This window comes from Struthio camelus, chromosome 17 (genome assembly GCF_040807025.1).
Source record: "Struthio camelus isolate bStrCam1 chromosome 17, bStrCam1.hap1, whole genome shotgun sequence".
Classification (NCBI taxonomy): domain Eukaryota; kingdom Metazoa; phylum Chordata; class Aves; order Struthioniformes; family Struthionidae; genus Struthio; species Struthio camelus.
The window spans coordinates 5,092,081-5,116,444 of NC_090958.1; the positions used below are offsets into that span (position 1 = coordinate 5,092,081).

A 24,364-nucleotide genomic window follows, 5' to 3' on the forward strand; every position below is an offset into this window, starting at 1 on the left:
CTGCGAGCATGAAAGCAAAACCCCGGCTCCCCTGGCGCCCCCCTCCCCAGCCCTGCTTAAACACAACAAAACACTGGAAAAAACCCAATCCTGCCACTTCTGCAAGGCAGTTAGTGCCGAAAGAGAAACATGCTCCCACCCTGCCCCGCTCGGGCACAGCCGGCTGCTCCCACCCTGCCTGGCTCTGGTACCCTGGGGGCTCCCACCCTGCCTGGCTCCAGTGCCCCTGGGTGCTCCCACCCTGCCCGGCTCAGGCACCCCTGGGGGCTCCCACCCTGCCTGGCTCAGGCACCCCTGGGTGCTCCCACCCTGCCTGGCTCTGGTACCCTGGGGGCTCCCACCCTGCCTGGCTCCAGTGCCCCTGGGTGCTCCCACCCTGCCTGGCTCAAGCACCCCTGGGTGCTCCCACCCTGCCTGGCTCCAGTGCCCCTGGGTGCTCCCACCCTGCCTGGCTTGGGCACCCCCAGGATATTTGGTCTCACTTTGGGTGACACCGGCAATGTCCAGTGTCGCCTCCTGCCCCAGGGTGGCTCGGGGTGCAGCACCCGTTAGCCCAGCACCCCGGGGTGCCCCGCGTCTCGGGAAAGCCACCCTGGGCCTTGCTGCAGCATGACAGCAGCCAGCCGCTTCTCTCGGGTTTTTTAACCTCTCCCACCAGAAGAAAAGCAAAAAAACCAACCACATTTCAGCCACCCCTAGTAGTGCTTTGAATTTTTATTAAAACCAAGGCGAAAATCGCTTTTTCTTGAATATAACAATCCCCGGGAATAGAAAAAGGCTCCGAATCCACCTGAGCCGCAGACACACGTTTTACGCGGGGCGTCGATACAAGGCAGCAAGGGTTTAAATAAAACAGGGTCGCTGGGACGCGTCGGAGAGCCCCGGGCGCCCCTCCGCCCTGGATTCGGGAGCTGCCGAGGGCATTTCCCCCCAGCACCGGCCGCCACCTGGACCACGGCCCCAAGTCCCCCGGCTTTGTCACAGTTTGCAGGGCAAAAAAATTGCATTGGGTTGGCACAAGCTCCTCTCCCTTTCGCTGTCCCCGCTCGCAGAGCGAGGAGGAGGAGGAGGAGGAGGAGGAGGAAGACACCGCTGCAAGGAGGAAGATGCGGCTGGTCAAGCATGCCCCGACTGCCGGGGAGCCCCGTCCGCCTTCCTCCTCCTCTCGCCCGGGGGAGGCACCATGGGCCCGGTCCTGTCCTGCCGCAGCCGGCAAAGCCTGGAGGGCAAAAAACTACGCAAGGAAAAAAAAATCAGAAAAAGGCAGGGACAGGAGTAAAAAAAACCAGGGGTGCACGGGGCAGGCAGGAGGATGGATGGGCTCGGAGCTGCAGCCGGTCCCGCTGAGTCCGTGGGCAGCCGGGGCGCGCGGGCACCTCCTCGGCGGCGGCGGCGCGGGTGGCCGGGCGCGTCCTAGAGCTCCTCGAAGAAGGCCACGCGGGACTGGGTGCTCTGCAGGGTGAGCTGCAAGAGAGCAGAGGGGCGGCTGAGCGGGGGGACGCGGCACCCGCCGGCGGCAGGGAGCACGGCCCGGCGGAGCGAGGCGCCGGCGCGCAGCACCCGACCCGCCAACATGCCCCGGGGCCGCCTGCAGAGCCGCCGTTCCCGGACACGGCCCCCTCGCCGCGGCCGAGCACCCGCCACCCCTCCCAGCCCTCGCCTTGGGGCACGCGGGCACAGGCGGCCCCGCGCTCCCGGCTCCGTTGAGCACGGCCCGCACAAACCCGGCCGGCGGGGGAGAAGCACCCAGGGCTGCCCGGGCTCACGGGTTAAAGCAGCACGACGACCGCGAGCAGCATCGCGGCAGAACTGACGTTAGGGGCCGGGAGACGTCCAAGGAGCCGAGCTCGCCCGGACCGATTCGGAGCAGGGTCGGGAGGGGAGCTCAGCACCAAATCCCCGGCGGGCAGAGAGACCCCTAACACCAGCCGTGCTCTCTTCCCTGCCCCGGCGGCGGGGATGCTGGAGGCTCCTCGGATTTTACCTGGCCTGAAGGTAAAACCTCCGTCCTGGAGTAGGAGCCGCTTCGCTTTACCTTCGGGCTCCCTCGTTTCTGCAGGACGGCGGCCGTAAAGCTCTGCAGGCCGGGAAACCCTGGCCTGTAAAAACCTTTTCACGGCGCTGGAGAAGCTGCACTAAAAGCAGTACCCCAGGCAGGAGCCACAACGCCGTTTCCTAACGCCCTTGGCCCCAAAAAGAAATCACAATACGGAAAGACAGCCCCCGAGAGGAGCATCGCGGGCCAAGCGCCACCTTCCAACCAGCCGCCCGATCCCCGCGCGCCGGCGCTAATCGGGAAGCTCCGTTTCGCTGGCTTAAGCGGCGCCGTCCGCTGGGGACCGGCCTTTGGCTGCAGCAGGAATCCCCGGCTCGCGGTAGGTTCAAGCCCCGCGACGGAGCTGCCAGGCCGGTCCTCCCCCCGGCTCGCCCCGGCATCCTCTCCTGGGGAATTCCTGCACAGCTCCGATTCCCTTCCGGAAAATCCATGCGGCAGGGGAAGTTTCTGCAAGGCTCGAACAGCCTTCGCTGGCGCGTCGCCAAGCCCCGAGACAGGGCTGGATGGGGGCACGGGATGAGGCCGCAGGCTCCATGCACCCAACCAGCGCTTTCCCCTCTCTTTCCCCCCCCCTTTTCCAGCCTGCTGCCAGCCCAACCTGCAGCCTCAGCTTCGGCTCTTCCAGCAAAAACCCCTGCCGGTGACGGAGCCCAGCGAATCTTGCATATAAAACCCAGTGGCCACTGCTGCATGCCAAAGCCACTGGCCCCTTAAATAAATATATATATGCACACACATATATATATAATACAGCACTGAGCAGGCAAGGCAGGGTGCTTCGGAGAGAATTATGTTTTTGCTGGCGCAGAGAGAAAAAAGGGGATTTGCAAGCAGGATGACGGTGATCTCCCTCCCGTGGAGGGGGGTCCACGCCGCACTCCAGCGCCGGCAAAGCAAATGCAGCGGCGGAGGGAACAGCACTGCTGCGGAGCTGGGGGTTTCCTCGAGGCTTTGCTTTCACCCAGGGCTGCTGGATTTGATTTTAGGGGAGGGAAAAAAAAAACCCAAAACAAAAACCCACCCCAAGCCTCACAGCCAAAGCCGTTCTAGAGCAGCTAACCCAGTAAGCGCAGGCACAGCGCTGCTGCTGGGGCGGCAACACAAACAAGGGAAAAGCGCGATGGGAGCCCCCAAGCCCCCTGGCCCGCCTCGGTACCCGGGAGACCTCGGCAAAAGAGACGGGAATCGTGTCCGTCTGGTCCCCCGGACGGTGCTGGCTGCCCCTCGCTCCCCGGGAGGGTTTCTGCTCCCTCCCCAGTAGCCGGGGAGCTTTTAATCAAAAGCAGCCACATCCGTGCCAGTGTTGCACTCTGCCAGCTGAGGGATTTTGAAAAAAAATCTCATTTCTGGGGCATTTCTGGGTTTGGGCTGAAGCAGGCTCACGGAGGAGGCACCCTGCTCCCGTGCCGCGGGGAGAGCTCCTGGCCCCGCCGGGCCCTAAATGGGGCACTGCAGCCACGAAAGCCTCTGCATTGCCACCCCGCGCACCCTAACGGCCTTCTCCAGCCCCTGCCCGCTCCACGCTGCGGCTGGACGTTTCCGCCAACGTTTATTTTCTCCAGCGCCAACCTCCCGCATCTCCTGCCCACCGCCCCCGGTCTCGCTCCCTCCCACGCTCTCTCGCTTCGCAGCCTCCAACGCTTTGATGAGGATGTTTAGAAGAGAGAAGCCGACGCCGCGTCGGAAGGAAACGCTCTTTCAAAGGCCGGCGCAAAAATAGCTGATAGCCCTGCCGTCTGCCGCTTTCATTTCGCTCCTTGTAAACAAGGAAAAGAGGCCACTTGGCCCTGCTTGAGACGTCGGGGAGTTTGGCTGCCTGGCTCCAAGGCGAAGCGGGATGGAGAAGGCAACACCTCGCCTGCAAGCGAGCAGCTGGTGAGAAATAAAATGCCCCGGCAGGGATATGGCCTCCGGACACGGATACGCACAGGCGAGACCAGGCAGGGTGCTGCCTCCTGGCATTGGGAGCACTCGGGAAGGCGCTGGCTGGCCCAAAGCCACCGGCTCAGCCAGCAAGCCAGCAGGGACGGGACCCAACCTCGGTGCAGCTGAGCCTGCTCTGCACCACTTGGCTCCGTCAAGCCCTTCCTGTCGCTTTGCCCGGAGCAAAGTACTTCTTGGGCTGGTCAAATCCTCTCCAGGACGAGGCCCAGAGGCAGCACGACATCCTCCTCCTCGTCCTCCACAGCGGCCGCGTCGCTCTGTCGCCCGGCTGGAGTGAAAGATCTGCTCCACGCAGGGAGTCTGCGGGTCCCAGACGTGGAGAAGCCAAGCCCGGGAGGCTCCGGGAGATCGGTGAGCGCAAGGAGACCCAGCCAGAGCTGCTCAAGTCCTTGAGGGGAGCCCTAGCAAGGTAAGATGGACCGAGGAGCCAGGAAATGCAGACAGAAACCAGCTGCCGCAACACCCATCCCCTCGAAAGCCTCCAGCACGTCCAGAGGGCTCGGCCACCTCGCTTGGTGGCGCGCAGGAAGGCGATAGAGCATCGTTATTTGTGGCCCAACGATGTTAGAAGTCCAGACTGGCCAATTGCTGAAAAATAACTCAAGTTTGCAGTAGCCCACCAAACTCCTGCTGCATTTCCCAGATGCCTCAACGACGGACAACATCTGCATTCACTGGCTTTCCAGGGCACTGCTACACCACAAAAGGATGGGATTAGCTGGGAACGGCGCTGCAAGCAACGACTCACCCACCCCGGATGCCTGCACCAGTTATCGCGGGCAGCGATAGCGCTGGTCGGCGGAGCGAGGCCCGAGGGAGCCTGTGACGTGCCGCGTCCTCGCAGCCGACTCAAACCCAACGGCAGCCCCTCGGGCTGCGGCAGCCGAGCGAAAGCCTAGCTGGAAAGATGGGGCGCATTTAGCGAAGGAGCAGGGCACTGGGCAAGGACGAAGCTGCCTGTCTGGGAACAGGAGGTTTGCTCTGTGCCGGGATCCTTCAAAGGGCTTAAATCCCAGTTAATAAGCATGACGGGGCGAGAAGAAAGCAAGGGGAATGAAAGGCCTGCTTGCGTTCACATCTGTGAGCAGCAGCCCATCTCAAGAGAAGGTTTCCACCAGAGGACATGAGGACAAAATGGGCTTTTTTTCCTATTTTACTGCAGGGTGAGAGGCAAACCCTGCTGAAGCTGAGCCGTCCAGAGGCGCTGAGCCAGCCCGCGTCGGCAAGGCTGCTGGAGGAGGCAATCCATAAAAAAAGGGTTAGCACGTTAAAAATGTAATTAAAACTGAAAAACTTAGCAGGTGTCTTCAAAGGCAGGCACCAAAGCCCTGCGGTCACCCAGCAGCGCTCGCCATGTGGCTGCAATCGAGAGCAAAAAAACCCCCCCAAACAAACAAAACCAAAACCAAAAACCCAACCCTTCCCCAACCCCATCTTCCCTAGAGGCACGCAAGTCACTTCTCCGCATGCACCTGGACACATGAAACAAGGCCAAAACCTTTGAGGAAAAGCAGTTTCTGGAAAGGACAGACATGGTGTTAACAGAGCCGAAACCACCAGGCGACTCAGGGAAAGGAGCAGAGCTTCGCAGCGAAGCCCAGCACAAGCTACCCTTGGGATGAAGGCAACTTTGGAAAGAGCTTCGCGAACGTGTCCCTGCCAAGCTGACGAGTCCAGCTGCGTCGCGTCTGTCTGCTCCCCTTCCCGCACACAGACGCTACCGCTTTCCAAGGCCGGCGCCGCCGGAGCGTTCGAGCAGGCACTTCCTCAGCCAACACTCAAATTGGGAAACCGTCTCCCGCAAGGACCTGGCTGAAGTGCAGTGATTTGAGTCATTTAAAAAGGGGCTGGTGCCTGCGAGCCCAGGAATAGGGACTAATTCAGCGCCCAGGGACATGGGGGAAACCTTCTCCGCTTCCAATGGCCACAGCTCTTCAGGGCTGTGGGCACGAGTGGAGAACCCAGAGCTGGGGACGGGCACCTGTGGCCGTGGGAAACACCCAGCACCTGCTCCCCAGACCACCCCAGCTGCAGTCTCTCCTCAGAAACCCCTGCGGACGCTGGCTATCCTCAGCCGTCTGCTACTTCACCCACGAGCAAAGGCTGGTCTTACACCCACACGCTGCCCTGCTCTGAGACAGAAGTGCCGATTTCTAGATTACGGCAGTTTTAGCAGCAGCAGCGAGAGATGGAGGCTTGATGCCATCGCTTTTGCTTTTCTAAATCCTGACTTTCCTTCTGCAGCCAACAAGGGGGAAGGCTCTGCTTTACTTCGTTAAAGAAATCTCCAAAGGCCGCCTGGTACAGCCGCTAGCTTTCCAGCCACTGGCAGCGGAGCAAAACCAGGCATGTTTCATTATTTAAGCATCCATGCCTGCCGGCTCAGCTCCCGCCGAAGACAACACTCCCCAGTGCAGAGGATGAGGTGCAAAAGCAAAGGACCTGTGAACACCAGCAATGGAGTGAGAGTCGGGCAGGGTGCTGAGTGCCGGGGAGCTGGGTCTGGCGCCGGCGAAACGCAAGGCCATGGCATGGGAGGAGCGGCGCGGGGCTGGCAAGCGCAGCGCAGGCCAAGGGCAAGCACGTGCACGGGTTAGCGCCGCAGCCAGCGATCCCACCACCGCGCACAGGGTACCTTGGCGTAACCTGCTCGGCAGTCTCAAATGCAGATAGGTCTTCTGCCCTGGGCTTGAGGCTAAACGGGCAAAATAAAATGAACAAAACAAAAAAGTCCTCTGTGATATAAGTAACGGCAGGTCATTTGTGCAATCTGTAGGGCTCGGGCAGAATGCCGAAACGATCGGTGCTTTCCCAGGTGGAGCAGAGGTTTGGCATGAGTTGAGCACTGCTAAACCACCACCAGCTTTTCCATTTGCAGCATCTTAAATTGCCCTTTCCAGCACAACCAGACCGACCAAAGTCCTCCCGACGGCAGGAACAAAAGCAGTCCGCAATTGTATTCTCCTGTGCTCCGCTATTATGCAAAAGTCTTAGCTCCTGAGGCAGAGATGCGCGAGCCTCAGCACCCTGCAAGAGCGCAGGACAGGACAAGGCGCCAGCGCCAGGGGAGCAAAGACCGGCCGCGCAGTCCCAATTATGGGGACGATCACTTGACAGGTGCCTGCCAGACTGCCTCGCCACCTTTGAGTGCGGCAAACGGGACCACCACCTCTCAAAAGCTCCCGGCAAAAGCAAAAATTTAGCATTTCCTCTTTCAACCGCAGATGCTGCGCGTGGAGACAAAACCCAAGGGGAGAGGAAATGTTCTCAGATTTTAAGATGACAAAAGAGGCTGTGAAGATTTTTATAGACCTCCTGCGGGAGACGCGGGGACTCGGACAGCTCCGGGCTAGCGCGGGGCAGACCTGGAAGCGAGATCTGCTCACTGCATTTCCATGCCCCAAGTCAACGATCATAAACTCTCAACCAGGAAAGTCAGCACAAACAGGTACTTTCCAACCCTGTCAGATGTACCTCTCTGCTGGGACCAGTGCAAAGGTGAGGATTTATTTTTTTAAAACCTCTTTCCATCACCACAAGCTGCATCCCTGCCAAGCGCGCTATCCAGCTACAGATTTCTGTGTCTTTCACGAGAACAGTTACTGGGAGGAAGTCTGGGCAAAAGCCTTTTCAGGTGGCAGGAGATGACCGTTACATCCCACCGCTGCAAGTCAGAGACTTATCACCGGCCCCTTAGAACAAAGAGCTCTGCTGGGAGAACAGCAGAGCTACCAAGCAAAAGAAAAAGGACTGGATGCAAAAATAAAGAAGGGGTTTTGTTCAGACCTTGCATGTGCATGACACCTGTGCTAGCAGAGCCCATCACCCTAGCTTTCTGGCCCAGCATTAATTGCAAGCACATTTAGAGAGGCAAGCGGCTGCAGGGGCCAAAGCGAAGGGAAGAGACACCTCATCCAGCTGCGCCTGGGAGAGGTCTCACCGTTAGGATTTGCAGCTTCACGACAGGTTACTCAAGAACAGACTGAAAGAGTAGAGGAGGCTCCTTCTGCCCATAAATCAGGAATGCTCTCCCCCTCACTATGCACCAGTCAAGCTCAAGTCTGCTCCCTCGTAACACGTTTATGGCACGGTTGGAATAAGGAGTTAGGGCTTTTCCTGCTCCTGGGGTCACTAGTGCAGCAAACCTCTCCTCATGGCATCTCTGCCCAGCTTTTGCTAAAGTTCAAACCTCTAGGCCTTTGCATCCCTTCACCCAGCACTGAAGAGCCAATGCTGGGTTGTGGCAAACCCAAAACGGGACCCAGCAGCAGCTGAAATTCTCCGTGCCCCGGTTCAGAGCTAAGCAGCCCGGGAAGAAAGCCTAAGTCAAACATTTTTATTATAATGCTTTGTGCAAAAGCTAAACCAAAGGGAAGGGCAATTTTATCGTGGCTTTTAAAGGATTTCATCGGGTGAGATATAAACTGGAGCCCTCAGATACCTTTTTAATAGTGTTGTGCTTGCTGTTGCCTCGGCTGGTGTTCTCATTGTGCAATATATCCAGCGCCGTCTCTCTCTCCTTCAGCTTCAGCGCCTCGATCTCTGTCTTCAACTCGTTCAGTTGCTCCTGCAGATGTTTGCTTTTCTCCATGTACTCGACCCTAGCGCATACACAAAACAGGCCTGAGGTTAGCACCAGCCATCTGCACACGGCTACCTAATAGCACGGCAGCCGATAACGGAATTGTAACAGAACCCACCCCCACAATCTTCATCATTTCTAGAGTGTGGAGCCAACAACACTAGTTTATAGCGTACACCTTAAGCTACCCTGAGCAATGGTCTGAGAGCGATTTGTTCATTATTGAAAAAAGGACCCAGACAGCTGACCCAAGAACCAGACCGTAAGTCACGTTACTATAAAAATATAGCCAGTTGAGGGCCGCCAGATGATATTTATAAGTCTTCCCATTTTCAACTGAACCTGCACCACGACTTGGGCTAATACTATGCAGCTTCCGTCTGCAAGACTCTGATTTAAGTGGCGTTGCTCTACTCTGCTGCTCAATCTCCCTCAAACCCTGCTCACAAAAAAAAGGCATGAACTCTTTCAGGCCACTTTGCGAGGGCGAGCAATGAACCCAACGTACAGACTTTGCATGTTTTAGAGGGATTTAGATTGTGAAAGGCGTGGGAGCGAGCACTGCCTCCAAAATATCAGGCATCTTTAAGATATACAGCATCCCTGGAAGAGAGGGCTCCAAAAAAAATCAGCTGCTCTCAGGACTCCTGGCCTTAACTGCCTTCAGTGATGAAGCATCTACTGGCAAAAAAATAAATCCCACCCTGCCAGTCAGTATTTGCAATTAAATATGAAGATTTAAGCGAAAGTGCCAGCACGCTAACAAGGACCCTTTCAGAGGGTGGAAATTTGTAATGAAGTTCATGTCAGCACCTGAGGAGCGAGAGCTCTCCCACAGAAGTCAGCGAAAACACGTTATCGCTTTTATCATTCGGCTGAGCCGAGATCTTCCTGCTTAGAAAAGTGGGATGCCCTAGTTAGCAGCCTGGGTACAGAAAACAATCAGGAAACTTCCTGCTATTCACAGCTTCGGTGTTTTTCCTTTCTGGCTTTTGGAGGAGCTTTTAACATTCATCTCTAAACCAGTACTCTGTTATGTCAGACGCAGGAGAGGGTCACAAGCAGAGGCACAAAAACCCGTCCTGTGGGATCCGGGGGAGTTTCCTTCAAGCCCCAGGGAGTTTTGACCACAGCATTACGGCAAATCCCTTCTAGCTTTGTTCTGCTCCCCAATGGACAAAGTGTGTTATTGCTAAAGAGCTTAAAATCCGGTCTGCTTTGATTTGTGCTAAATTTAGAGTTTCAGGGGCTGTGCTAACACTTGCAGGAAAACGCAGATCAAAGCCAATAATCACCTCCAAGCCTGCCTGTGTACACTTTTTTTTATAAGTAAACATGTCTCAGCCTCAAAGAAAAAGGGGTTAAGCCCTAACACAGGACTTTTGCACAGCATCCAGCTATCTTTACTCGGCCTGGACATACTGCAAATGCACAGATGCCAGCCTGGGACAGCCCAACACACCAGCAGTCGAACTGCTGTTAACAGATTTTTGCCTCTTTCACCTCAAATCAATGCTTATCTGGAGCATAAAAGTTGCATTCAGCCCTGCTACGGTACCATTTACTGCAAGCGAGCCAGGTCAGTACCAAAACCCAACAGACAGAAAGCCTGCCACGTACTTCTCCTTCTCAATTTCCATCGAAAGCCTCTTCATGTCTGTATCCTTGAAGTCAAAGGAGAGGCTCTCGCTGATGAGGTTGAAGCTTGGAAGGTCGGTGGGCAGTGCTGTTGTACTGGAGTTCATGGGCTGCTAAAGAGAGAGGGCAAATTAACCACTTTTGGCCGTGCACGTGTTTCTATCGATAAATGGTCTGTAACAGAAGGGTGAAATCGGAAAAACGCCAAAGGCTGCAGTGCAAGGAGCTGCTTCCTAATGCTTTAACAAGCATAACCTGTTGCTCGTATAGGTAATAACATAGTTTTTTTGGAGCTGGGTGTATTTATGTTGTACTAAACTGGAAGGATTTCATTATTTGCACTGGGGAAGGGAAGGAGCATGTATATTCCTGAGGCACCAGGGCCCACAATCATCTTTTTGAAGCATGTACGCAGGCTCAAACTTCCCGCTGGATAGATTAAGCAGTTATTTTTCAGCTTGTGATCTTTTAATCCAAAAGCCGGCAAGTACCTCCTGGACTGTAGGAGCAGAGCAGCAAACAAGTCCCGTGTCTCCAGCACCAGAGAGGGCCTGCAGATCCCCCCACTCCCTTCTCCATTTGCTCCTCAACCCTCAGCTATTGCCCCTCTGGGCCCCCGCTCTTTGCGGTGGTAAAGTGGCGACTAAACCACCTGCCTTCAAAATCTACTGGAGAAATTTTGTCAAGTCCAGGGGTTATTACCCCTTGTTAAAGCAGTGCTGGTCAGAAGCCGCTTTTTGGAAGGCATCTGGCAGCTCTTTAAGAGATTAAATTACATTTAAGAAGAGAGCGCTATGAACGGGGTCAAGGTGTGACAGTTGTGTCCTGCACTCCAGTGCTCCGGAAAGTGTAATCAAAGGACAGCGTAATCCCAAGGGCTTAACTTTGACTGCAATTTCGATAAGGCACACAGAGATGCGCGATACACTTTTCACTTAGCAGTGATTTGCAGTTCCAAGCGTTTGGGAACCGCTGCTAGATTCAACCACAAATGCAGAGATAACACAGGGAATCGCTTAAATAGTAGCTGAACACAGACTGGGGACATTCGTCCTCCTACAAAGAGCTGCGATATCTCACCCGCTGCCAGGCCCTCGGCTTTTCTCTTTACCTAAAAAAAAGACCCTGCTCTCAGTCATAAATTCTGTTGCTGCTCTAATAAATGGGCTCGTTACCAGCAGAGGAAGAGCTTCTGGACTTAAATCATCACTTCTGCTCTTGCAGTACGTTAGAGGAGGTCGCGAGCTGTGGGTTTGAGTCGAAACGGCTACAGGCATGCTGAGCCCATATTTTGGTTATGCAAAACACTGTCCAGCTCTCAAAAGGACACCCAGCTCTGCTAGATTTGCTCTGTGCAATAACCTCCCGCGCCACCCACCTCAAATTTGCAAGTAGCCCAGCTGAGCACGCTCGAGCAGGATGACATCTCCTTTCCCTGCAGAGCCAAAGCTAAAATGCTGCAGGTTACAGCTCAGGTAGACTTAAACTACAAGGAAAACACCATTTCTTATCCCATTTTCAACCATTGCCAGCAAAGAGCGTGGCCGCATTAATTCTGCAGGTGCTGGGAAAAGGGCAGCCGAGGACTGAAATCCCCGTCTCCGAGGAAAGGGGACGGATCTGCCCAAGCACTTTAACTGATTTACATACCCGCATCGCATTGGCATTCAAGCCCCTTTGCTGCATCAGACACACGGGTGTTCGCAGAGACATTATGGGAGGTCCTGTGCTCTCTGCTGTGCAGGCGAGCGAAATATCCACTACCATCCTGCTGGCCTTAAAACATCCTTTAACAATTTTTCAGCACGAGTCTATGGAGTTGTGTTAAAAATAAAAAAAACCAACAGCATCATCACTGGAGCAGGAATTGCAGGTGCTGCAACCATTAAGACCTCATGGCAATTTGTCAGGGTTACTACAATCATGTACTCCCCTTTGCTCAGCACTGCTTTCATGAAGCAGCAAGAAATAGGAGAAAATTGGTGAAGGAAAGAGCAAGGAAAGAGCAAGGAAAGAGCAAGGAAAGGCATAGACTTAGGACTCCAGAGCAAAGCATTCCCCTGACATTTGCCATAACCCTGCAAATCTTGCACATGACACCGTCATCTTTATTCAAGGTGCAGCTCCCTAAAGGGACATGGTTCTTTTCCCTTCTGCATTTCCTCACCCGGCACAAACTGCATCGCTCCAGTGCCGCATTAAAGTGATTCCCAGCAAGGAGCAGAGGCGAGCACTGTGCCGGCAGCAGCCGCCCCTTCAGAGCGCAAACAAGCCGCAAGATGTGAAGGAAGCACCGAGCAAGGCACGCCACGAGGCTTCCCCACGGGGAGAACGTCTGTGATTGCCGGTGCCATTACTTTGCTGCATGGGGAATTTGGGCAAGCCTGACAACCGATTATTTCAAGTAAACCAAAGACGAGGTGACAGCCTTCAGACTTGCCACAAGCAGTAGCTGACAGGCAGTGAAGGCTACAAGGAGGACACTGAAATGAGATGCATCAGGTGGTGACTACGACAGTGACGACAGGCTGGGGTGGATCACTGGGGCAAGAGGGGCAGAAGGGATTGCGGCTGCTCCCGAGACACGGATTCACGTTCCCTTTCCTGCTCCTGCATCAGCTGCAGGAACATCAGTGCAGAAGCAGCTTGCGCTTAATGAGCTTTAAAGAGCTGGTATAAGGGACAGGAAAGTTACCAAAAAATAATTATTTTTAAACTATTTCTTGCCTTTTCTGCAGCTCATCCCCCCACTCCTCCCTTCCTCTCGCTCCTGCTCTCCAGGCGGGATGCTCCAGCTGGCTCTCAGTGCCGGGGGACCGAGCAACTCCAGCACTGGGATAACAGGAAAGAGCAAGCTCAGAGTTAAACCCTCATTAAGGAGGAGAGGAGCTGGGGTACGGCACAGCTTGGCAGAGCTGCCATTCGCTGGAGGGACACCATGCTCCCAGCGGCAGCTTTCCAAACACCTCCATCCCTCACAGGCTGCTCTGGCTCATTCCCTTCCCCGCTGGGTCCCTCGCATGCGGCAAACGCATGCTTGCCCGATACCGGACACATGCTCTCCCGACGCTGGCTGGCTGAAGCGCTGCGCCAGAACGGCGTTTCAGAGCACGCCGCTCGCCTGCGACCAAACATGTGCAGAAGGAGAGAATTGACACAACGGCCACCTCCGCAGCCTGCCAAGCTCGGAAAATAACTGCCGCCAAGGCTGTGGGATATGGTGCTCCTCCCTGGCCTACAAGAGGTACAGGAGGGGACTGTGCCACTTAACTGGGGAGAAAAAAGCATTTTCCCTCCCTGACCGGCCCTGGCAGCTGTGTCCAGGAGGCCAATGCTCTCGCAGGAAGGGAGAGGACGCAGTGCAACGAGTCTGCAAGCAGCACAGACTGCCTCCGAGAGATGCAGCTGGTGGGGTAGTTTTTTTTATTTTTATTTATTTATTTATTTTAAGGATTTTAGGCAATGCTGTAAACATTCCCTGTAATTAGCCTGTAACGCCACAGGCAGGAATACCCTGACGAGCACGGACAGCCCCGGGGATTTACACAGCAGAGCTGAGCAATCACAGCTCTGCCGCTTTGACTGCGGACAGACACGGCAGCAGGAGGGAGCCTGGACCTGGAAGGTTTCTAACGAGGCCGCTCCATCCATGTGCAAGTTTAGAGAATTAAAGGGTTAACAAATCACCAGGGCAGCTGGACCTGACTGAGGGTCCCTACGCTGAAACTTTTCTCGTCACCGCAGTTTCTTAGAAGCTTCTGAACATTTTTGCAGGGAGCTTCAGAGAATGGGAATGAAAAATAACTTCATCTCAAACCCTCTTCAAGCTGCTCCCTATAGCTTTCGGGAGGAGAGGGGGAAGGAGCCTGCAGGTACAAATTAAAACTTCAGTCCTGGCTGGATCGATAACTCCCATGTACATCAGTTGAGTTTATTCCCGAAGACTTTGAGCTCTTCCCCCATCACCCCGTGGGACAGAGAGGCAGCACAGCCATCAGGTGGGAGCTGCCGGAAGGGGAGCCCCGGGGGGCTTCTGCAGGCCCCACAGCACCATTAGAAAAGTTGAGGAAAAGAGCTGCCAGACAGACTTGGAGCAACGGTCATTTACTCTGGTGTTCGGTCCCTGGCAGCAAGCAGAGAGAGATGCTTCAGATGAAGGTGTGAAACCCTCCTCATGGGCAACTGTGGAATTATCTCCATGCAAGGAAGTTCTTTTCTGGTGCATAGATGAAGAATGAATTTACAGGTTCTGAACAATGTTTATCCTATCGACCAGGAACAAGGACACTCATTTCACAAGTATTTAACTCTATTTTAAAGGCTCTCACTGAGCTGGGAAACTCCATCAGCTAACAAAGTATGGCTTTGGCATATTTGTTAAATTTAGTTTAAAATTCATTGCCTTTTAATTCCATTGGCAGCTCTCTTGCTTTTGCACGATGAGGCAGGGCAGATGGGAGGAAAGAGAGCAAAGTGATCTGCTGGGCAGGGTGCCCGGATGAGAAAGGCAAACGCTGCAAAATAGTTTTGAACACTTGCTAAGCCAGTTGATACCCCCTGCCCTGCTGGGAGGGAACCACAAAGACAGGAGACTCCTCCAGGCTACAGAAGAAGTCACACTTATTAGCTGGAAAAGGGATGATGACACAGATCGCTCTTACCGTGTACGAGGACTTGCTGGTGATCTCCAGGAGCTTCTGCTTCGCTCTCCGCTCAGACTCTCGAGCCTCCTGGAGGTCTTGCTTTAGCTGATCAGCCTCCTTTGCCCTGCGAAGGAAACAGCAAGCATGGTGAATATCAGACCAAAGCTGAGGAATGAGAAGACAGAGAAGTAGTATTACAGTCTAGATGCAGGACAGGTTGAGATCTGTCCTGCAACGAGACCTAAACTAAGGGATTGTTTGAGCAAGGGAAACGCTGGAACTCCTGACATGCGGGATATTTTAAGTCAACAGTACAAAAATCCAACACGTAGGGCAACTCTAACACTAACATTTCCCCTTGAAGCTCAAGAACTCCCAAGAATTCCTCCCAACAGAAAGCCAACAGACAGAGGAAGCTTCTCTGCTGGGTTGAAATCTGAGCAGAGATTTCACAAGTCAGAGATCACAGCAGGGAAGAGGAGAGAGGGCAAGCATTCCTCCAGGGCTGAAATTGAGCACGTGCACATGGAAAGGAGTAATTGGTTGGAAGGAAACAAATGCGATCTTTAATTTGCTCACTGTCAAATGCACCGTGGGACCTGGTTCTGGCAGCAAGAGGGAAACCAGTTTTAACAAGAAATAAGGATTGTGGAAGTGAGGGAACCCTCAAGGCTGGCCTGAAACAGAGACCTCACAGGTGCGTAGGAGAACTTAAAAGAACTTAAAAGCTGAGAGGGAAACATGAGGACAAAGGGAGAATAATGAATGTAGATCTAACATCCAGAGAAAAACCAAACCCAAGCATTATTAACGTTGTCACACATGCTGGTGAATGCAGTGGGTGCTCACACAAAGCACCCAAAAGTAGAGCTGGCTTCGGCTGCCACTGCTGGGGCGCGAGAAGCACCAATGGCAGAGCAGAAAGGAACTGGCCAAGCCTTGGGGCCACTTGCCATGGCATGGGCACGGGAGGCCACAGGCTCGCTGCAAACTGCTGCATGGACTAACTTGAGGCATGAGCCGCTGTTTCGGCTAAGTCAGGAGAGGGTTGGAAAGCAAAGCGCAGAGGCAGCTGCAAGGTTTACCCGCTGACCTCCGCTCAGACTCCTCGGCCATTTTCAGTGCCAACATCTCTGCCTCCAGCACCTTCTGCTCCATCAGCCGTTTCTCCTCCTCCGTCCGGATTGCCGTGGCTTTGATCCGCTGCATCTCCTGCTCGGCCTCGGCTGCTTTCTGAGCCAGAAGCTTGGCCTCCTCCTCTGTGATCTGGGCCTTCTCAGCCAGCAAGTCTGCTGTCTCTTCGGACCTCATCTGCGAATTACCACACATTAAACAGTTAAGAGCGCACTGAACAGTACCCTGAATGCGCTCACAGCCTCCAGAACGGGGCCCCGAGCTGCTTGCTCTGCACAGCCGCTGCAGCCCAGGAAGTCCCCCCTATTTTGTGAAAGCCGCAGCCTTTTGCAGAGCGGTCCCCAGCCAAGACCCGGCTGTGCCCAGGCTCTGCCCCAAATCGTTCTCCTGCCACAACAGGCCAGTGGGATGAAACCAGCTCTGCCCAGCCTCCTGCCTACTGTCCACTGGCAGCGACGGGAGCATAGCCCGAGGACATTCACAGCATGCCTCCGCTTTGGAAAAAGCCAGGATCAGCTGCCACACTGCGGCAAACCACCTCCTGGAGACCTACCAGAGCCTCGTTGGCCATTGTTGCCTCCTCCTTTAACTGCATCAGTCTTCTCTCCAGCTCATCCCTCGTCCGCTCAGCCTCTTCCCTCATTTGCTTCTCTCGGGCCAGGCGTTGCCGCTCCATCTGGGAAAATGGGGTCAGGGAAAGTGAGAAACGACGCATGTTAGGAAAGCTTTTCGCAAGATGAGAAAAAGTCACTACGTGGGGGTCAGAGCACAGGACTGCCCCGCATCCTCCACGTTGATCTCTGCTCAACAGCAAGAGGACTTCGGTAAATGGAGGAGATTTGATCGCACCAAGATCACATGACAGTAAGCGTCCTGCTGCCTTGCAGAGTGGCATTCCTGACACATCCCGGATTTGCTGTTCATCCGCGGTGCTGCCGCACAAGCTGCCTGCAGGCGACTTGCTGGCGGGGCATCGAGTCCCCACATAGCTTCCTCCCATGCTGATTCACCAGGCAAACTCAAGCAAGCTCGATCCCAGGAGCTCCAGCTACATCTGGAGCTACTTAAGCAAGTTGAACAGACACCCAGATCAGGCTTAAGGGCCAGCGCAAGCTCTTCCCAAGACAGAGCATGCCAGAAACCTGCCATCTCTTCCCCAAAGAGGCTCACAAATAAATATGGCAAGACACATTGCTCTGCTCCTTGGACATCGACTGCACTCTGGAAGCACCCACTGCTCTAGCAGCTCTGTCCTCTGTGAAAGGTTCTCCTTGTCTGTTATCACCACGATCTGCATCACCCACAGGACGGCCACGAACACAAGTTGTGTGGGCTCCTGATACAAGAGGGCTGTTTGGAAATCATTTAACCACTGCAGACCCTGGGGAGGATGGAGAAGGCATACAAGAATGTGGTAGTCAACTCGGGAGAGGGCTGCCAGCCTAACAAGGAGCCTGACACCTCCCATTCAGGACAAGCACTAGAATTTGAGAGCTCGGGGGACATGATAAACACCTGCTCACTCTCAGTGCCCAGTCACCTTCCTCACCTCTCCCAGCAGCCCCAAGAGCCAGCTATGGGTAAGATCTCAGGTCGTGCTTGCGTTATTCAATTGCATCAAAGAAATCCACAAGTCTGTAACACTTGACCTTAATGCCACCAGCACCTGGGAATCATGTCGCTCCTTCCAAGGAGGACCTCTCGTTCCACTAAGGCCAACTCCCCGCTGACCAGAGGAGTCCCTGCTGGGGGCAAACGACGCTTTGCCAGCAAAGCCAGGGAGGCTTCCCTTGCAGGGACCCGTGCCCCGTCCTCCCTGGACACCCCAGAAGCTACAGGAAGGAAAACTGCTTCAGGACAAGCCATGTCACATCTCCAGCCCAGCTGAGCGTCCCAGTCCCGCCCTTAGCACCACGCAGGCACCTCTGTGGACATGCCCAAATCCAAGGGAAGCAGGATAACTTAACAGCCCTTTGAGCGCAAGAACCTCCTGGTGCAACTCTCCACTTTGGTGTCTGCTGCTGCTACCTAGCGGCTTTACTGTGCAATGGACATTTATATTCTGTGCAGCAGTGCTCAGATTAGCTGTGTGGGTTTCAGTGAGCAGAAAAGGTCTAGGAGTAGGAAACAAAGATTCCTGCAACACAGTTTGCTGAGACGTGCTCAACAGTTACACACTGCTGCCTCTGAAGAGCCATCTGGGCTGACCCACAGGAGCCAAAGGAGGGCAGCACCGATCAGCGTGCAGGCTGCAGGCCCTGGAACGCTGGCCTGTGCTTCATCCCCAGGTGATTAGAAAATGCGGCAGAGAACTACAGCAAAGCACACCTCCCCCCTCACCACCCTGCTTTAATTACAACCAGCTACCTCACGCCTCAACGACTTTCCAGCAACAGAGCCCAGGCATAAAACAAGGCTGGGAAGGATGCGCACATGCTTATGGAACGCACCGCGTAGTCTTTGCCTCCCAACTTTGCTTCGAGCGTGGGGGCTGGACCCCAGCAGTCAGGCTGCTGTCAGCCTGTGGAACCAAGTCAAGAATGACTGGCAAGAAGGGAGCAGACCACTAAAATGAGGTGTTTAGCTGGACCTTCCCTCAAAGCTGCTCCATGCAGTGGATGTTGCTCTGCAGGCTCTAACTTCCTGAGCATATTTGCCTTTCTCATTTTGGCTCACAGCTGGGTTACACGAGATGTCTCTCACCTGCTTCCTGGCTTTCTCCTCCCTGGCCTGCGCCTTCATCTGCTGCACCTCCAGTGAGTCTGCCTTTCTCCTCCTCATGAAGAGATCGTGGTTCCCAATACACAGCTGGAGAATCTGCTCCGGGCAAGGGTGAAGAGAAACTGCTGTAACATGGTGACAGTGAGGCAGTTTGTCCCGACACAAAAATCTAACACTGCTCTGGCTCCGTGCTCGTAGGCACGTTCATCCACCAATTTCAAACTCCACCCGCTCTGGCACCCACGTAAGGAGCCCAGAGCTGTGGCACAGCCTAACTCCCACACCAAACACCGTTTCCTTGGCTACTGACTCTTTATAGAGAACATTTTTCTGCTCCATGTGCTGGTAGCACAAAGACTTCCACAGCTTTGGCCACTTCCCCAGTTCTCATCACCCCCCCCACCACCTTTTTTTTTTTTTTTAAAGGTTTGTGATGAACTTGCACCTAAAGCATTGTGGTAAAAAATAAAGAAAAGAAAAACACTTTCGATCTTGGGCAGGACCACACAGGAACACAAGGTTGATCAAAACCCTCCTTGGAGGCCTTCAGATACCTCTGCTGAAGGGTTTTGAGCCCCGGGGTGGTTCCCTCTAGCACTCGAGGAGAAGGGTAAGAGAAGTGGCAATGCTAATGGGAGGTTAACAAAGAGTGGGGTGTGCGCAGGGGAGTAAAAGCTGAAATTATTTTTTCATAATAAAAGATGAGTTTCTTAACTCTGACTCTTTTCTAAGGGCCTGATTCACATGTCTTCTATCCCACAGATCATGATCAATCTCCTCCAGAGTCTCAGACGTTACAGCACCATGAACCTGGGGAGCTTGGGAAGAACGAGACCCGAAGACAGGCTCTGCCTTTGCGAAGGAGCCCCGCTCCCTCATGGAGTGCGAGGCACAGGGCAGCGCACAGGGCTGAAAGTCCCCTGCCTCTGATACGCATGAGGAACGTCCCCCTTCTCCCTTCTGAAGACCCCTGGTGCTGCTTGGTGGCAGCACGTGGCTCCCACGCAATCTGGATCGAGGCTGTAAAGGCAGCCGAAACCTCCAGCTCCTTAGTGAGAATATTAGCTAACAGTTGGTTTCTAGCTCCAACGCTGAGCAGAAACTGCTAAACACAACCCGCCTCCATTCTCGCACAAGGGGTGTCCCAAGCGAGAAGCAGCCCAGGACAAGCCCAGCACCACGCCTTTGACAATGGTGCAGAGAGACAAAGAGAGCTACGTCCCAGGGCGGCACGGGAAAAGATCAGTAGGAGAAGAAAGGGAATTTGGAGCAGAGAGTGGGGTGAGAAGTATGTTGTACTTACTAAGCACTTTGGCCGTGCAGGTTAGATGTGACCCGAGGCTCAGGAAGGGAGGACAGAAACAGAGGAGTGAGGAGAGGCTCTGTGCAGGAGCTCGGCCGTATCTTCCCCCTTCTCTTCTAGCAGCTAAGTGCTTGTAGCAGTAACTGCTACACCAAATCCCATCTGTGGTCCCTCCTGGCCAGCACGCTCCTTCCGACCGCACAAAGGAAAAGCCCCAGAACAACATTGTCTTGCATCGCCTACAGAAACCACTGCTGCAGGCAATAATAATCACTCTGTCCGCAGACTTACCAGCTTATTCACGCGCAGCTTTGACGAATTGAATTTAAAAACATCGATCTTTTTGTCCAACGGCTTAATCGTAAACTGAAAAGGAAAAAAAATAAAAGGGGAGAGAGTTATTGGGGAGCCAGGCATTTAATCAAAACACAGCTATGAAAGTCTTCCAGAAAGCTTTAGGTCAGAGGAAGTCAGCTGTGTCGGACAAGCGGGGCCAAGAGCTGTCCCCACGGCTTTCGGCCGCGCAAGAGAACAGGTACTGAAAGCAACCAGGAGACAACTGTTCCGTTGGTCCAAAAAATGCTAGTGCCATGTGATGCCCAACAGCTGGGGACCTCTGCAGAGCACCCGGCACTGGGCAGGCGCAGCTCACCTGCCTCCCAAACCAAGACAAGATGCTGCTCTCCTGGGAGCGGTAGGAAACTGAGAACATGCTGCAGAAAACTGTGACACATGCCTGGAGGACATTAGAGGAATCAGCTCAGCGACCCAATGGACAGGAGGAAGGTTGAATAAGGAATGTAGAAAGAGGAGCAGACACCCATCCCATGAACATCTCTACTTGCCAGGGTTCCCCGGCAGGATTTTTCCGTGCGTTTTGTTCTCCAGAAACTCAGAGGTGTTACCAGACTGCTCTTCAACCTAAAACATTATTGCCATCGCTCTGACTTGTATTTACACTTCACGAGCCAACTGAGCAGCTTCAGCCTGGGTTCACCCTCGTCAGAGTACTTTCGCGTAACGATTCTTTCAAGAGGATTTGATGGCAGCGCCATATTCGAGAGTTTTGGCAATATGGCCCCTGGAGAGACAGATGACTTGGTACCAACAAGAGGATACTTCAGGAGATTGAATGCTCTGCAACACTGCGTTTTTTGGAAGGCAGGCACATCCTCCATCACTCCCCCACAAACTATAAAAATAACCGGCTGAAGAGATGGCGCTGCAGCAGGCAGTCTGTATCCATTAAACCAGGCCTATTTGTCAATATGTTGCACTGCCTGAAAAGGGCTCGACAGAACGTGCCCCGTCAGTGTTTTGTTTTGTCAGTTTAAGAGCCAGTTTTTCCAGGCTTTTGCTCAGGCAGATGTGTACGAACGTCCCTGGACTTCGGCCCCAGCACAACCTGCGCGAGTCACTGCTCGCAGCAACGAGACTACGCCAAAGAGGAGTTTCAGCTCCATGTAATGGTCAATCTCTGTTACGGCAGATTAAACACCAATGTTGTGTCAGTGTAGCTCTCATGCCCGGCTATTAAGCCTGTTTACTATCACATCAGCTCTACTTGTGGACATCTTAGCACACAGATTATCGACCTGATAGAAGACGGCAAGTCTTTCCCCCAGAGAAAGATCTGCTGCCGTCTTGCGACAAGGCCTGGCAGCAGAGGCTTCAATCTTCAAGCTTTGCAGGCAAAGTGGGATCAGGCAGCTTTTGCTGCATTGACCTATTGTGGGCCAAAAAAAGACTTTGGAAATGGTTAGCTGCTGGGCCGTTTTGCTAAGTTATAGAGCGTTTTAGTTACAAGGAGGAAAACGAGCAACAACTCCATCATGGGCTTATTCCTTACAAAACTTCCAGGACCTACAATAAATGCAGCAGCTGAGAAACCTTTAGCTTTCACCCTGATCAATACCATGCTTAGCTTGGACAACAATTTAACCAAAAAAGCTGATTTTCTTCCTTATCATGAAGGCAGCTAGTTTTCTCTGTGCAGTTCTCACAGACTGAAAAACGAATGCATGGGCTGCACTTCCACAGCCCATTTCCCTGCTGTTCTCAACTTGGTTTGGTGGCCAACAGTTCAGAAGGAGATCTGTATTTACGTTTTGGGTTTAACAGAAGTCTATCCAATAGTGGGCTCAAATTACTCAACCTCCTAAAAAAAAAAATTCCAGCTCTCACACCCTGCCTGGCAGTCTGAAAGCTCAAAACGATATAATGATACGGCAAGATGCAAGAGCACCTCTCACCAGAAATATGTTTTACTATATTTAACAATACAAGAACTTATATGGACTAAAACAGGGATCTTGCCTTCTGAACTTTGACATTTAGGCTAAGCGCATCAACAGCAATTCTGCTTTTGAATCAGTTAAAGAGAGGGTTTGTACATACTCTAGCAATAAACAGAATAGCTCATGGTTGACCTCTTGCACGCCCACTTCTGGAAAATTTCAGAAAGCCTTAAAATTAAGGTTTCTGTTGGAGAGATTGAGCTTAACTAAGCTGGTGAGAGCAAGCACAGTAGAAAGAGGAGCTAAGAGAAATCATACTTAATTGTAATGGTGGTCCTACGGAAGAGGGCAGACATAGCCATACCTCTTTATCGCTGTAGGAAATATTTCGGATCTCGTTCCACGGGAAGGAGATTTTGGGGGTCAGCCTGTTGTCTGGGTCGTAAATGTGAAGACCTAAGGCATCGACTCCAAGCAGCAGTTCAGTACCCTTTTTATTCTACAGAGGAAAAGAAAAGGGCAGAAAACCCTTTTATTCAACTTAGAGAGGATGTGACATTAACTGAGCCACTGTGAGCCTCCCCCAGCCCTGAGCAGCAACCCAGCAGCACCACATGTTAAAGGCACTTCTGCCTCCCAAGCAACTAGAGGCAGATCACACTGCGGAAGCGACTCTCACAACGCGCCATGGCCACCTCTCGTGTCTACGGGCTCTCCCAGGCTCCTCCCGCCCAATCTTATAGCGACACAGAGGATGAAGACTAACACAAGAAGCTCAGCACACCTTGAAAATATGACCCACCACCTGCACTCACCCTAATTGCAAAATAGTTCACTCCATACATCTCCAAGTCCTGAGCTATCTTCAAATATTCCATTTCAGCTTCATCTCTGTCAGACAGGAAAAAAAAAGGCAGAGTTAGAGATGTTTGCCAGCATCAGAGAGAGAGGGCTGCTCTTTCTGATCCCAAGCGCACATGATGCTTTCAAACCCTGACTGTCTCTACAGTGTAGGTCAAGCCTGTCTTTGCTGGCAGGATCAATAAAGACCAGCAGCAATCCCGATCTGCAGCCTGCTGGCATCTTAATAGCTGTTAATGCCTGCCTGGCGCGATGCAGCATTTTAGGCCCTGTTTGGTCCATCTCCCAACCCCTTAAACATAAAAAAGTTTCTAGCTGGGGGTCCCTGCTTAAAAACAGCCCTAAATTCTCTCTGGGATCCCACTGGTGAGCAGTGAGCAGCAGGGCACGTTCAGAGCAATCAGAGAAAGAGCTTTTCCCCTCTTGGGTCTGCTACCGGTTTGCCAGGATTAACCCTGCCCATAAAATGCCACACAGGTGCCCTGTAATCCCACAGGGACGCGGTTGTAGGGGATAGTGTATTTCTGCAGGGGAAAAAGTTGAATTCTACAGGCTTAAACATGAGTTTGATATAATCCAATCCAGGTGAAATTTTGCACAGTTTAACTAGTCTTGGGGCAACTCTCATAGCTGAAATAACGATATTGGAACAGGACCAGCCTGGCTTTACACCTGCCATGCTGCTTGGCTAGGAAAAGGGAAAAAAGTTGCCAAAGCAGCTTCCCATTTCAGACAGCACAAGCCACGTTTTCACTGGATAAAGAATTAGCATCTCAGCTCTGTCCAATGCGACCCCCAGGAAGCGGTTCGTAGAGCACATCCATTGCCCGCAGAAGCTGCTGAGACTCTTGGGGCAAGGGGAACGTTGCAGAGCCGCGGGTGCTGCTGGCACATGCTCACCTCGCTCTGCCGCGGTGCTCAGCATACCAGGCCGTTATTCGCTCCTCCCACATCTCCGGAGTCATCTGGTACAGGTTTATCACCTGTGACATGGAAGGAGACAGAGATCCGGTCACACTGCCACTCTCACAGGCTCCTTCCCCAGTAAACAAGACAGAAGCCCTCAAATGTCCCCCTCCCGAGCGTCCTGTCAGCTGGTGGGTGACCGTCTCCACTCCAATGGGTGCGCTGAGCCTGGCTCTTTCATTCCCCAGTGCCCCCGTCACCCTGGTATCTTGCAGGACACAACTGGGAAACCCATTGAAAAGAAAACCCTTGCTTGTATTTTTCTTAAAATACTGCACG

At 53.4% G+C, this 24,364-nt stretch overlaps 1 protein-coding gene across 5 annotated transcripts in view; it reads right to left on the reverse strand.

The window, feature by feature from the left end:
* Positions 1-696: 696 nt before the first annotated feature.
* The window catches only part of NF2 (NF2, moesin-ezrin-radixin like (MERLIN) tumor suppressor), a 39,670-nt gene continuing 16,002 nt past the window's right edge, over positions 697-24,364 (reverse strand). The window contains exons 6-17 of one of the 5 annotated variants that reach the window (XM_068910921.1): positions 24,020-24,102; positions 23,074-23,149; positions 22,623-22,757; positions 20,313-20,387; positions 18,701-18,814; positions 16,551-16,673; positions 15,957-16,174; positions 14,882-14,987; positions 10,203-10,333; positions 8,442-8,601; positions 6,636-6,695; positions 697-1,464 (exon numbers count right to left, since the gene is read on the reverse strand). In XM_068910921.1, the coding sequence (XP_068767022.1) occupies positions 6,660-6,695; positions 8,442-8,601; positions 10,203-10,333; positions 14,882-14,987; positions 15,957-16,174; positions 16,551-16,673; positions 18,701-18,814; positions 20,313-20,387; positions 22,623-22,757; positions 23,074-23,149; positions 24,020-24,102 (1,257 nt within the window). In that variant the 3' untranslated portion in view covers positions 697-1,464; positions 6,636-6,659. Of the gene's footprint in view, positions 1,465-5,156; positions 5,169-6,635; positions 6,696-8,441; positions 8,602-10,202; positions 10,334-14,881; positions 14,988-15,956; positions 16,175-16,550; positions 16,674-18,700; positions 18,815-20,312; positions 20,388-22,622; positions 22,758-23,073; positions 23,150-24,019; positions 24,103-24,364 lie in introns of those variants that run through there. The other 4 variants (XM_068910923.1, XM_068910922.1, XM_068910920.1 and 1 more) reach the window with 4 other exon arrangements.